General features: G+C 43.7%; 1 protein-coding gene across 1 annotated transcript in view; it reads right to left on the reverse strand.

The window, feature by feature from the left end:
• Positions 1-12,035, reverse strand: part of agbl4 (ATP/GTP binding protein like 4) — a gene marked incomplete in the record, with an annotated part of 251,965 nt that overhangs the window by 100,922 nt on the left and 139,008 nt on the right. The window contains 1 exon segment of the mRNA XM_023954574.1: positions 5,948-6,042. Coding sequence (XP_023810342.1) covers positions 5,948-6,042 — 95 coding nt within the window.

The following is a 12,035-nucleotide window of genomic DNA, read 5'->3' on the forward strand; positions in this document are numbered from 1 at the left end:
GAAACGCTTTTCTCAAACATCTTGATTAAACTCTTGAAACTCCTTTTAAAAAGTCCATCGCATGCTAACTAAATTTTCAGCGGGGATTGAGGCAAACAATGCTGTTGCCCCTTTTGTGGCCCACTTGACTAATTACAGCCCAACATTTCCTGATACCAGGTGTTTGTGAAGTAATTCAGAAGAAACGCGGCGAGTTGTTTCAGCTCAGAGGGAGGGGAACAAATGCTGCTGAGTTCTAATCAAAAACACACTTATTTTGACTATTAGATCATTTTGGAAATTATAGCAAAATATTTAATACTTTTGCCAGCATTTGATACAAAAGCTTCCCCTAAATCACAAACAAAACAGACTCCTGCCACAATCACACACCCGGGGGGGTACGGGGGGGACTACAGGTTGCTGCAGGTTTCTGGGTTGCCCGGGACCGTGGAGGGTCATAGAGAGGAGTGGACGCATTGTATGACACACGCCCCTAGTTGTCAGTAAGGCCTGAGTCACAACTGTCCTTACGGGTGGAGACGGGCCGTCTGCGGGTGATGGGCAAATCAAATCAAATCAAACTTTATTTATAAAAAAGCGCTTCTCATACATTGCGCAACTGGAAGCGCTTTAACATTTAGAACAAAAAAGACAAAAAACACAACATTACAATAAAAAACCCAAGCCACTCTTCACCCTTCCCACTCCCCTCCATTAAAACGTACGACCCATGACCCCACACACAATGAATACTGATAAAAGTAACTAAGGCTAGGGCTACAGTGAGTTAGACAAAGGAGAAAAGGCAGTAAAAAATGCAGAGATGCCCCGCGTTGTTCCTTCACCCTATGTCTTACCTTTCCTGAACTCCCACCCACTGCCAGAACTGAACAGGTGGCAACAGAAACAAGGACACGGCGCCTCTGATTGACAGAACAATTACGGGAAACGTGCAGTCCGACGGCGAAGCAGACACCTCCGAATAGAATTTCCCTTTGCAGTTGCATCGTGTTCTTAGAACACAGATTTTAGGGGGAAAAGCAAAATCTTCCCGACTGCGACCGTCTGTCAGAAAGCCGCTGTGCACATTTCTGAACAAGCTGTATTTGTGGGAGACCGCAAGAGAAAAAGAAAAAGTTGCTTCCCCTTCATCAAGGTCAGCTGCTTCTGACTTTAGTAGCAACATTTAGCAACCAGCTTCCTTCAACTCTGACTCCGTTCTGTTGCTCACAAGAAGCCGAAGCTATTTTTATCCAATGCCAACCAACTGAGTAAGACGTGGAAAGTTAATGAAAGTCGACATTACTGATCACAACAATTCCTTCATATTAAGCGTTGCCAGAGGAAGTGCTTATAGTTTGCAGCACTAAATGGGAATTCACTTCAGAAAAATACGCATTTGAGTCATTTGTGCATGCGTGATCTACAGAAATCAGACATGTTTCTTGCGTGTGTTCGTCATTCATTGATGTGCGCAGATGTCCGTCGAGGGTTTCGGCCGACTGGTCTTTACAGGATTTCGGTTTTGAGCTGTTCAAAATATTTGGTTGGTTGTGAATTACACAGTTTATACGTATTTTACGTAGTTTTTACCTCATTTTGATGTAAATTTTCACAATTGTGCGTGATTTTTGTCAGACGCAAACACAAATTTGTGTATTTCCACGACCATTCCATGTATGTCTAACAGACTTTTCATGCATGAACCATCACCATGTGTAACTTTTTTATCACACATTCGTCACACGTCACGTTAAATTCACGTAATTGATGTACAAACCACTAATGAATTGCATATAAACAGTGCGATAATCATGCAGGGTTCATGTTCTGTGTTGATTTTCGTGTTCTTTGCGTGTTCTTCTGTATTTCATTTCTCACATTTCTCCACATATATTCACATATGACCAACTTGCAACCGTGTCATGTGCAGAATGAATGCAGTGGCTGTGTGAAACGTCCTTCAAATCATGGAAAACACTGATTTACTTTTAATAGATTTTGTAGTTTTTGAAAAAATATGTTTCAATGATTTTTTTAAATAGTATCTTTAGAATTATATTATTCGAACTTCCAAGTTTTCTCAGTAAATTACTAAATTAGGAATTGTAAATGTTCTCTTATTGTATTGGCGCATATAATGCTTGAAATATGGGGAGCTGTTTTTATACCCAAACAAAAATGGTTTTGGAATGAAAATGAGAATTCTGAATCTGCATTTCTTCCGATACCTGATAAGGACGGGCAGTGTTAGCTGATTGTACATGGCAGCTCTGGCACTCTCTCCTCCTGCCTCCGTCCACCCCACATTCTGCAAGAGGCATCTGCTTGTTGAAGCAGTCTGTCCCATGTAGCTGTTCAGGCCGTTACCCCCCCACCATGGCATCCTTGCCTCCAACAGCTGCATTACACCACGCTCGCTGACTTTCTAATTAGCTTATCACAGAAAATAAGGATGCTGAGCAATTCTTTGCTCTAGCAGTCTGACAAGAAGCAGACTGCAACGAGTGTGGCTGGCACCTGCTGTCACCACAAGGACTGTTATCTTCCACAGTCCAACACATTTTTCTCCAGTTTTTTATTCTGTTATTCAAAAACTATGAGTTCTTATGACTTAATATCCCAAGTTCTTTTGAAAATCGCAAACTGGCATCCTTGTTCCTACTGGACTCTTCACATATTCTTGTGACATTTTTCTGATGATGGAGGACATAAATAAAGTCAATTAAGCTCGAGATTGCATTTCTGAGAATTTCTTTGTTGTTGGGAATAGGGAGCAAATGAAAAATCACAGTTCAAAAAAGGGCCTATTTGTGATGAAGGAAAAAGACCCTGGGTGGGTCACAAGCTCCCTACTTCCAACTTAAAGACGACTAGATCCAATTACGTCTTCGTTTTCCTCGTCTCAGCTGGAATCTGGCTCTAATATTGCTTCCCATTATTGTTGCACCACCAATGTTGGGTTGGGGGTGTAGGGGGCTGTAAACTAGCAGAGAGTGTGCAAACAGAGAGCTCTCAGCAACAGATAGGGAAAGTTGGGGAGGAATCGCTAAGTCCCAACGTTCCCCCCCACGACTGATTTATTTATTTTTTTCTTCACTCGTGAGGCAAAATTTTGGATGAACTCCTGCCGCTCTGCAGAAACGATGTCCTAGAAAATGACACGGGTTTTTGGATTTTGTTGAAAAAAACATAATTATAATGAAAAGACCACTGGGAACCCTTTGAAAATCAATCAGAAGCTGATCGGAGTGGGACTTTAACACCCACGTCACAATTTAACTTAAACAACAAAAACGTATTCCAGAGCAATGTTTGAAGCGTAATAAATCCAGACTCTTTCTAGTTCTAGTGTCTTTCGGCCACAATTCTGTTTTTACTGCGATCTGCCTGCCCCCACTCGGAGGAGCGCAGCTTTTCTGAGGCAAGATGCACCCTGCAGCCTCCGGCAACAAGCTGCTGACGCCCCAGGACACGAGGTGCCTGCACGGACAGATAAAGGCTTCAACTCCAGACCTAAAACCCACGAATCCTTTGATAAATACAGATATGGTTTGGTGGGCGGTGGGGTGCAATCTTCTGCTGCTCACTTTCCCTGGTTTTCCCCTCCCTGTGTTCCTGTCTCAGTAATCTCTGCCTCAGACTTTCTGGTTTTTTTCCCTCCTTCAGCCAATCTGTCTGTTTCTGTGTTTCTTCCTTCCTCCGTCTCATCTTGCTTTCTTCATCTTGCCCTGTGCGAGTCGGGACCAGACAGGCCGGGCTCTCCTCTTTGCTTTTTGATTTTTTTTTCCATGTCTGTAACTGTCAAACAGAAGATTGCAGCTTTAGGAGTTTCCCTGCTCGGTTGTGCTCATGGAGACGGAAGGAGGAGGTGCTGAAAGCAACCTGATCACTTTGTGTGGACAAAACCAATTCATCAGTCTTTCAATTTTTGAGTTGTTGAAGCATCACTGAAAATAAAATAAAAATTAAAAAAAAGGAATAAATGAAAATGAGAAAGTAAGTATAAACATGATCATTTCCATTTTATCAATAAACAAATACACAAAAATACAGCTCTTTAAATACACAACTAATTTATGTAATAGTTTCTGGCCTCAGACCTCTAGAAACCTTCCAAAACTGTGAAGCGCAATCGATGGCTTTTGTTTAACTTTTAGTTAGGCAGCTTTGATTACAGGTTCGATTCCCTCCTTTCCCACTGGACTGTCTGAAGAGAAGCTGAACTCTACTTTGCTCTCAAAGGCTTTGTTAGTACTACTAAAAGCCTGCTTCTATGTAAATGTGTGACAGGAGTGTGATTTCTGGGCCCTAAAATAAAACATACATTGTTGAAGGTCTTTGCACTCATCTCATAAAAGAGCACTTCGATTTTAAGCAAAAAAACGTTTCTGTGCTTTGTGTCAGACTTGACTGATACTTCCTAGAATTCCAAAACATGTTCAGTTCTTCTACAATTTTATCGATAAAAAAGGTGGTAAAGTAGTGTGTGAATGTGGAAAACCTCTGGGTCTCTTTTTCAGAAGGTGTTTCTAATGCAGCAGCAGAAACAATGTGTGGCTGCAGCGTCAGCAGGACTCTGATGAATGGAATAAAAGTGTAAAAACCTCAAAGCTTCCCAACATTGAAAACAGTGTTAAGGAGGCAAAGGCAGTCTGGCCTAAATAATAATCCTCCAATACTTCAACAGCTAATTATTATGAGAGCAAAAATGTCCCGTATACTTAGGAATAAAATGTTACGGTATACATTTTTAGTTTGGACATTCAAGGTTATGTGAATTTCAATGTCTATTTTCTATGGAAGGATCCTTTTCTTCTTCAATTTAAGGTAAATTCTAGTTCATTGAATACTATAAAGCAGGAAAAAACAGGAAAACATTGGTTGAATGCTCTAAAGTATTCAACCATTGTTTTCCTGTTTCTCTTTCTTCATTCTAGTATCTTCCACCATATTTTGCCACTTAAATGCTCCTACTATTGTTCAGCTCTTTCAGCTTTTTCCAGCTATGACTTTTGGTTCTTCAAATCCTTGAACTTTTCCAGATATTCCAGGATTTCTGCCTCCATTGAAATCCATGGGGAATCCTTGGTGCAGAAGCTCGCTGGTTTGATACCTGGCTCTGGCATTTTTCATAAACATATCTTTTTTGTTATTGTGCTGTTTTGACTTTATTAACTTTGATCATTTATTTATTTTTGCCAATTATTACCCTTTAAGTTTCATTTTCATTCAGTAATATATCATCAACCCTGCAGTTTTTTTCTGGAAATGCAGCTCCTAGATTTGTTTGCCTTTTCATTAAGCAAAACTTATATTCTTGGCGTTTCTGTCTCAGGATTTTCCTGTGAAATACTTGTAAACAGCAGGCTACAACTTCACAAGCACACAGCACTGAAAGCTGCAAACATAATAAAGAGAACATGTTGACGTGCAGCATGTTGGCCAATTCCATATTGCAGACAGCAGCTCATCTTTCCTGTCTACCCACTGTGTAATGTCCATTTTCTCCACCTATTATCCTGCAGCCGGCGTGCTACAGCACGGTCGGTGCAGATGCTAAGCTAGCAGATGCCGGTTTCTTGGGGTGGCAGATGCCAGGCGTTTCCGCCTGTGCCCTCCATCAACCAATGACAGATGTCAGGGTTTCTCTTGGACAGCAACACTTCATCACCAATCCCCTGTTCTCCGCCCCGCTGGATACACCAGCTCCCCCGGCAAACGCATTTCGCTGCGCCCTCTCCGTTCCTGCTGCCACACCTCTCCATGAACACACACACACGTCTGCATTCATCAGTCAAGTGTTATTACATCAAACCAATGGACCACATGCCAATGCATCCAGATGCATTTGCTATAAAAACGTAAAGTTTCATTTTATGTGTGTGGGTGTGGTTTTAAAACGTTAACAGGCTGCCTAAAGTCTTTGAACGTTTACATTTTTTGTGAGTAACTGCTTACATACCATTTGGGCCTGCTGGTAGACTTGACCACGGGAGACATGCCATCTCTGTACAGGCTCTTGGTCTTGGAGAAGTTGACAATGTTAAAAATGACCCTCTGAAAGAAAAACATTCCACACAAGCACTTAGTGGAAATTCTGACAACTTGCAGCAGAGGCATTTTTCAAAAACTGCAGTGAGGACACATTTCGGAGTGACAACTAAAGTAGGTAAAAGATGGCTAGCAAGCTCATAACAACACCAGTTGGAATGTACGTGTGTAGGACTGCAAAATGTAGTTGTCACTGAGGACAAAAGGCAGACAGAGGGGGTATCCACTCCTTTAAACATGTTTGTTTCCACAACAGTGTCATAACTGAGTACTTCAATTATTTTTCTATCAGACACTGGTTTGTTTTTGTTAAACAACTGAGTTGGTTGTGACGAAGGCGGAAGGTATTTTACCGGAACATGTCGGTACGTTTAACAAAAACAAAACAAAAAAGACACAATGAACTTTATTGAATCAACAGTGTCATAACATTTTGGCTTGGTGAGTTTAAAATACGTAACTAATCCATTGGCCTCTGAACCATATGTCAACATCGCCACCATCTCGGTATGCCATGTTGTATTAATTTTCAGAAAATTGGTAAGAAAAAAACAGTGAAGTGTGCTGCTTTGGGCTGTAAAAACATCTGAAAATAGGGACAAGTTTTCACTTGTACGACGAAAATGTAGGTTTTAGTTGTATTTGGTCAAGAAAAGAGTTTTTGAGAAAGTTATATGCTGATGATAGAATGCTGTAAGTGATCAAATGGTGAGATTGAACATAAAAACACGTTTTGAAGAGTTTGACTTATTGTAAATAACAAAAAAATTCATGAAAAATGTAAGCTGCTACTTAGATAAAGCCTTAGTCGCATGCACACGTTGACCGTTGCATGCACACGTTGACGCACAAATGCTGCGGGTTTCCGGGTCATCACGGCCGGTGGAGGGCCGTAGAGAGGACCGACTGCATCATAAGGGGAGCACAGGTATGTCTTAAAATTCCTTTGAGGCTCACATGGCCACCATAAAAATCGTAAAGTACCGTATTTCACAACCATAGGGCGCACTGGGTTGTAGGTCGCAGTTTCAGTTATAGATGCTTTTTCTGTGTTTTAACACATATGGCGGGTTTTAAGGCGCTGGCACGTTAACACATACCGGTAAAACATGCATGCTAGTGTGTGTTTTAAAAAAGGCAGCAGGAGCAAAACTGAGTTGGTTGTGATTTTTTTTGTATTTTTTCAGTCATCAATCAGCATCCAAAAATCCACCAAAGTCCTCTTGTTCTGTATCAGCTGGGCTAAATTTCTATCAAACACACCTGGTTCCCTTTCGTCATCGTGAGAGTCCGTCTTGTTGTCGTGCGTTCCTCATGAATGAGGCTTTTGCGAAAGCTCGAAGAAAAGTGCAAGCAGACATGTTAGCCCAAGCTTCTGCAACCCATTCACAGTCTGTGGTGTAACTCGCCCGGCGCCGCCTCCCAGTCTTAGTACAAGTGTGTTTGCCATCCGTCATCCATCACTCACACGCCGTTCGCGCCCGTACTTTGAATGCGTCTTCTTGACTTGTCGGAATTCGTTCTCCAGTTTCCTCCACTTGCGAACCATGGATTCCTTAATCTTGAATTCTCTTGCAGCTGCTTGATTTCCATGTTGCTTTTTAAACAATGCTTCATAAGCGTGTCTCTTTGTATTTTCATGGTTGCCAAAGCGATGTTCTGCATAATGCACATACCTGCACTTTAGTACTATTAGGGGGGGTGTCTTCTTTCACGTCCTCACTTCCCTCCTTACCGAAGTCACACAACAACACATTAGCGGCACCGCACCACAGGGCGCTCCGTACATTTTGGAGAAAATTCACGACTGTTAAGTGCGCCTTATGGAAAATACGATACCCATAAGTTACATGCACTTATGACGTATGGGTGATGCTGTTGTAGGGAGTCCTTACGCCACACAGTAGTAAGGTTAAAGAACTGGCCCTTGAAACACTTTGCGCAAATGTTGTATGCATGGGGTGTGCAGGTGATACAGTGAGTGCCCAAACATAACACAAACTTAAGCGTTGTATAGTGTCCAATACGACCTGGCACCCGAAGCATGTCCATTGAAAAATATGCATGAACATTTTTGCCTGCTAAGTGGTCTATACCCTGGAAATGTCATGAAGGCCACCTGCGTGTCCCGTCCAGGTTTTATCATGTTTTTACTCGCAGACGGCCTATTCTTTTGGAACTTTCGTTTTCCGTTATTTCACACATAAAAGTAAAAAAAAAAGACAAAGAAAAACAAGTGGAACTATTTTTAAAGGATAAAAAAAGTGGGGAGAGGTTGTGACTACTGCCATAATTCCACCTAACAACAAACAAAATCATGGCATATAATGGTCACACCTGCAAAATGTGAGACTTTAATGTCCTGCATATGATCCCATGTTGTGGTTACAGAGTTTCTGATAAAAGGCAGCGGCTCAGAGGAGTGCCAGCCTCTAATCTGGGAGGACATTATGGTCGTCCCCACGGGGATGCCGCCTGGCCAAAAACATTAAGCTTAGCCTGAAGCGCAGACTACAGCCGCGGCGTTTGGCTTCCATCCTCCTCCAGTCAAACGCTTTCTATAGCTGGAATATTCTCTCAATGTCCCATCTGCTAAATGATAAGGATCGGACAGAAAATGTGCAGGAGGAAATACTTTTTTTTATACATAAGTCAAATAAATGACAATGGTAATGTTGCAGCAGGTTAAATGAATCCTATTGATGGGGCATATCAAATTACCAACCAAGTCCAGGTGGTGGAAGTTAACTGGGTGCTACTGAAATCCTATTACAGACTCCCTACCCTCTTCCCCCTCCTTTCCCTTTTTCCCTCTGCCTCCCCCTCATCCATTTTTGCCTTTTTCTCCCGCCTAGCATCAGAGGAATGGGGATTGCGGATTGTGGCAGGCTGATTCAGACTTAGGTAAAATGACATCTAACTGATGTTGAGACTGGCAGCAGGCTCCTGTAGCAGGGAGATAAGACCATTGCTGCTGGCATTTCAATTACACTTTACTGCCCCGCACATCTGTTGCGAGAGCTACTTTTCAGCTTTTTCCCCCCTCAGGCAAATACAGCCTTACTCTGACTCCACTGCCTTTCTTTGACTGCTCACCCTCTCTCCTCATTCTTCATCCACAACAAATTCAAATTGTCTTCCTCCTTAGATTCACTCTACCCACTGTTTGTAATCTATTTGTTCGGCCTGTTTACCTCTGCGGGAGCAAAAACTTGACCGACATTCAGCAATAAGACAGAATGAGAGTATTAAAGGAATTAAAACCAAACACAGCCATCATAAAATTAGTCTCTATGCAGATGACATATTACTGTTTTTAAGTAATATACATTCTGTAAATGAAACGGCAACAATCATTAATGAATTCTCTTCTATATCAGACTATTCCATTAATTGGAATAAATCTGTTTTATTACCACTGAACAGTAATGCGGAGCAAGGACTCACAATACCAGTTAAATCAGGCAATATAAAATATCTAGGTATTTATTTTTCCCCCAAAATATCAGAACTGGTGCTGCTAAACTACACCCCATTACTGAAAAACATACAGGACGACCTAACACGCTGGACCAACCTGCCTTTGTCCCTTATGGGCAAGGTAGCCACGGTTAAAATGAAAATCTTACCCAAAGTTAATTATCTCTTCTCAATGATTCCCACACAACCGCCATTAAAATGGTTCAAAACATTAGACTCATCCATATCAAGCTTTCTATGGAACAATAAACCTGCAAGAATTAGTCTAAAAACTTTAAAATCTGCAAAAAGCTGTGGAGGATTAGAATTACCTAACTTCCACAATTACTTTCTTGCAAATAGATTACAATACATCTTAAAATGGTTAAAAAATAATCCAGAAACCAACTCATGGTTAGACTTGGAACAGGCGTTATGTGGAAAGATCAACCTGTCAGATCTTCCATTTATTAGTCAAATAGTTAAAAAACAGGATTGTTTCAAAAGTATTAATATAAATGCCACTTTAACAGCCTGGTGGGAATTTCTCAAAATATCAAAATCATCAATTCAACCGTGCAAAATGACACCCATCTGGAACAACCCAGACATCCTCATAAACAAAAAAATTATCCACTTCCCAGCTTGGCAAGCAGGGGGCATAAAACAACTAGAGCACATAATTATTGATAGAAGATTCATAACTCCCCAGGAACTTCAAGACAAACATGGAATATATAACTTCTTGGAATATCAGCAACTTAAATCAATTATTACTAAAAAGTTTAAATACAGAGACAACGATTTAAAGCTACCAGATGTAGTTACCACTCTGATCAATTTCTCAATGAATAAAACTCTCTCCAAAATATACAAACTTTTATGTAATTTAGATAACAATATTTCACTTCCGACAACAAAATGGGATGCGGATTTGAGCATCAGCACAGATGAAAGTTTTTGGTCAGAACTTTGTCTAAACACCTTCAAAATGACAAAAAATCCAAATCTGCAGCTAATCCATTTCAAAACTCTTCACAGAATTTACTACACTGGACAGAGGATGTTCAAGATGGGTCTCAGTAACTCAGACATTTGTCAGCACTGTGACAGTAATCTACCCGACAATTACATGCATGCACTTTGGTTCTGCACGCCTGTCCAGGCTCTCTGGCAGCAGGTATGTGCCGATCTATCAGTCTGGCTTAAGGTTTCAATCACAGCTTCACCGTCACTTTGTGTGCTTGGTGACATGAGTGCCATCGATGTAGAAGGAGGATTAGGCTCTATCATTTTCATAACTCTTTGCATTGCTAAAAAAACTATTTTAATAAATTGGAAAAGCAAAAAAAAATATAAATATAAGTCAACACAGAAATCTGCTGCTTGATCATATCAGCTTGGAAAAAATGTCAGCCCAAAGTTCAAGTAACTTTGAAAGAATTCGGTCTCTCTGGTCTCCCATAGCTAACTCCGTGACTTAGGGGGTGGGGGGGGCATGGTCGTCGCTGCTCCTTGCCCTTCTGCCGTGGGCCGGGGTGGGGGTCGGGGCCTCCGGTGCCTGGCCGGGGGTGGTGGGGGCTCCGTTGGTCGGGGGGTCGGGTCCGGCGCCTGGGTGGGGCGGCCTGGGGCGCTGCGTGGTCCTCTGGGCTTGGGTGTGGGGGTGCGTGGTGGGGGGGGTGGGGTGGTGGTCTGGCTTGGCTTGGGGGGGTGGTCCCTTTGCCTGTGCTGGGGGGGGTTGGCGGGGGGCGCTGCTCGGGGGGGGGGGCCCAGCGGCGCTGGATGGGCTTCCCGTCTACACCTGGGGCTGGGATCGGCCCTTCCCTGGCTCTGGGGCGGGACGGGACAACCCTCTTGGGGCCCCCGGTCGCTCTGGGTGTCATCCGCTTCGGCTGCGGGGTCTGGGGGTGGGGTGGGGTGGGGGTCTTGTCGGCCCTGTCCTGTGGGGGGGCATTCTGGGGGAGGGGGGGGCCACTATTGGTACGGGGCAGGGGGGGTTGACGGGTCGGGGTCTCCGCTGAGGCCATCGGCGGTTTCCCCGGCCGGTTGGCTGCCTCGGTCCCGTCGAGGCCTGACCAGAGCTCTTCTAGGGCCGGCGTTTGGGGGTGGGGGCCTGGGCTTGCTCCGGGGGGGGGCGGCGCTTTCTGGCTCCCCTCTCTCTGTGTGGGGGTGGTGGTGCTGGGCCTGGGGTGTCTGCGCCTCTGGGGGTGGGGCCCCGGGGCTGGGTGGGCCTGGCCCCCTTGCTGGGGGGGGGGGCGGGGGACGGCTGTTTGACCACCGGGGGACAGTCTATCATCTGTCCCCAACTTACCCCCTTCCTCATATAACCTCATAATAGGGTGAGGGGGTGGGGGGCTTAGCCTGCGATGAGCCTTGGGGGGGGGGGTTTACTAGGCAGTGACCCCCCTCCTGTGGTTGCCGTATGGAGTGGGCCCCCCCTCTTTCGGTTTTATTTGCACCTTAGACATGTAGGGCCCTTGGTAGGGGGGGTGCTTGGACATCACTGCCAGCAAGCAGCGGATGTCCTCCTAGCACCCTAC

The sequence above is a fragment of the Oryzias latipes genome, chromosome 4, assembly GCF_002234675.1.
Source record: "Oryzias latipes chromosome 4, ASM223467v1".
NCBI lineage: Eukaryota > Metazoa > Chordata > Actinopteri > Beloniformes > Adrianichthyidae > Oryzias > Oryzias latipes.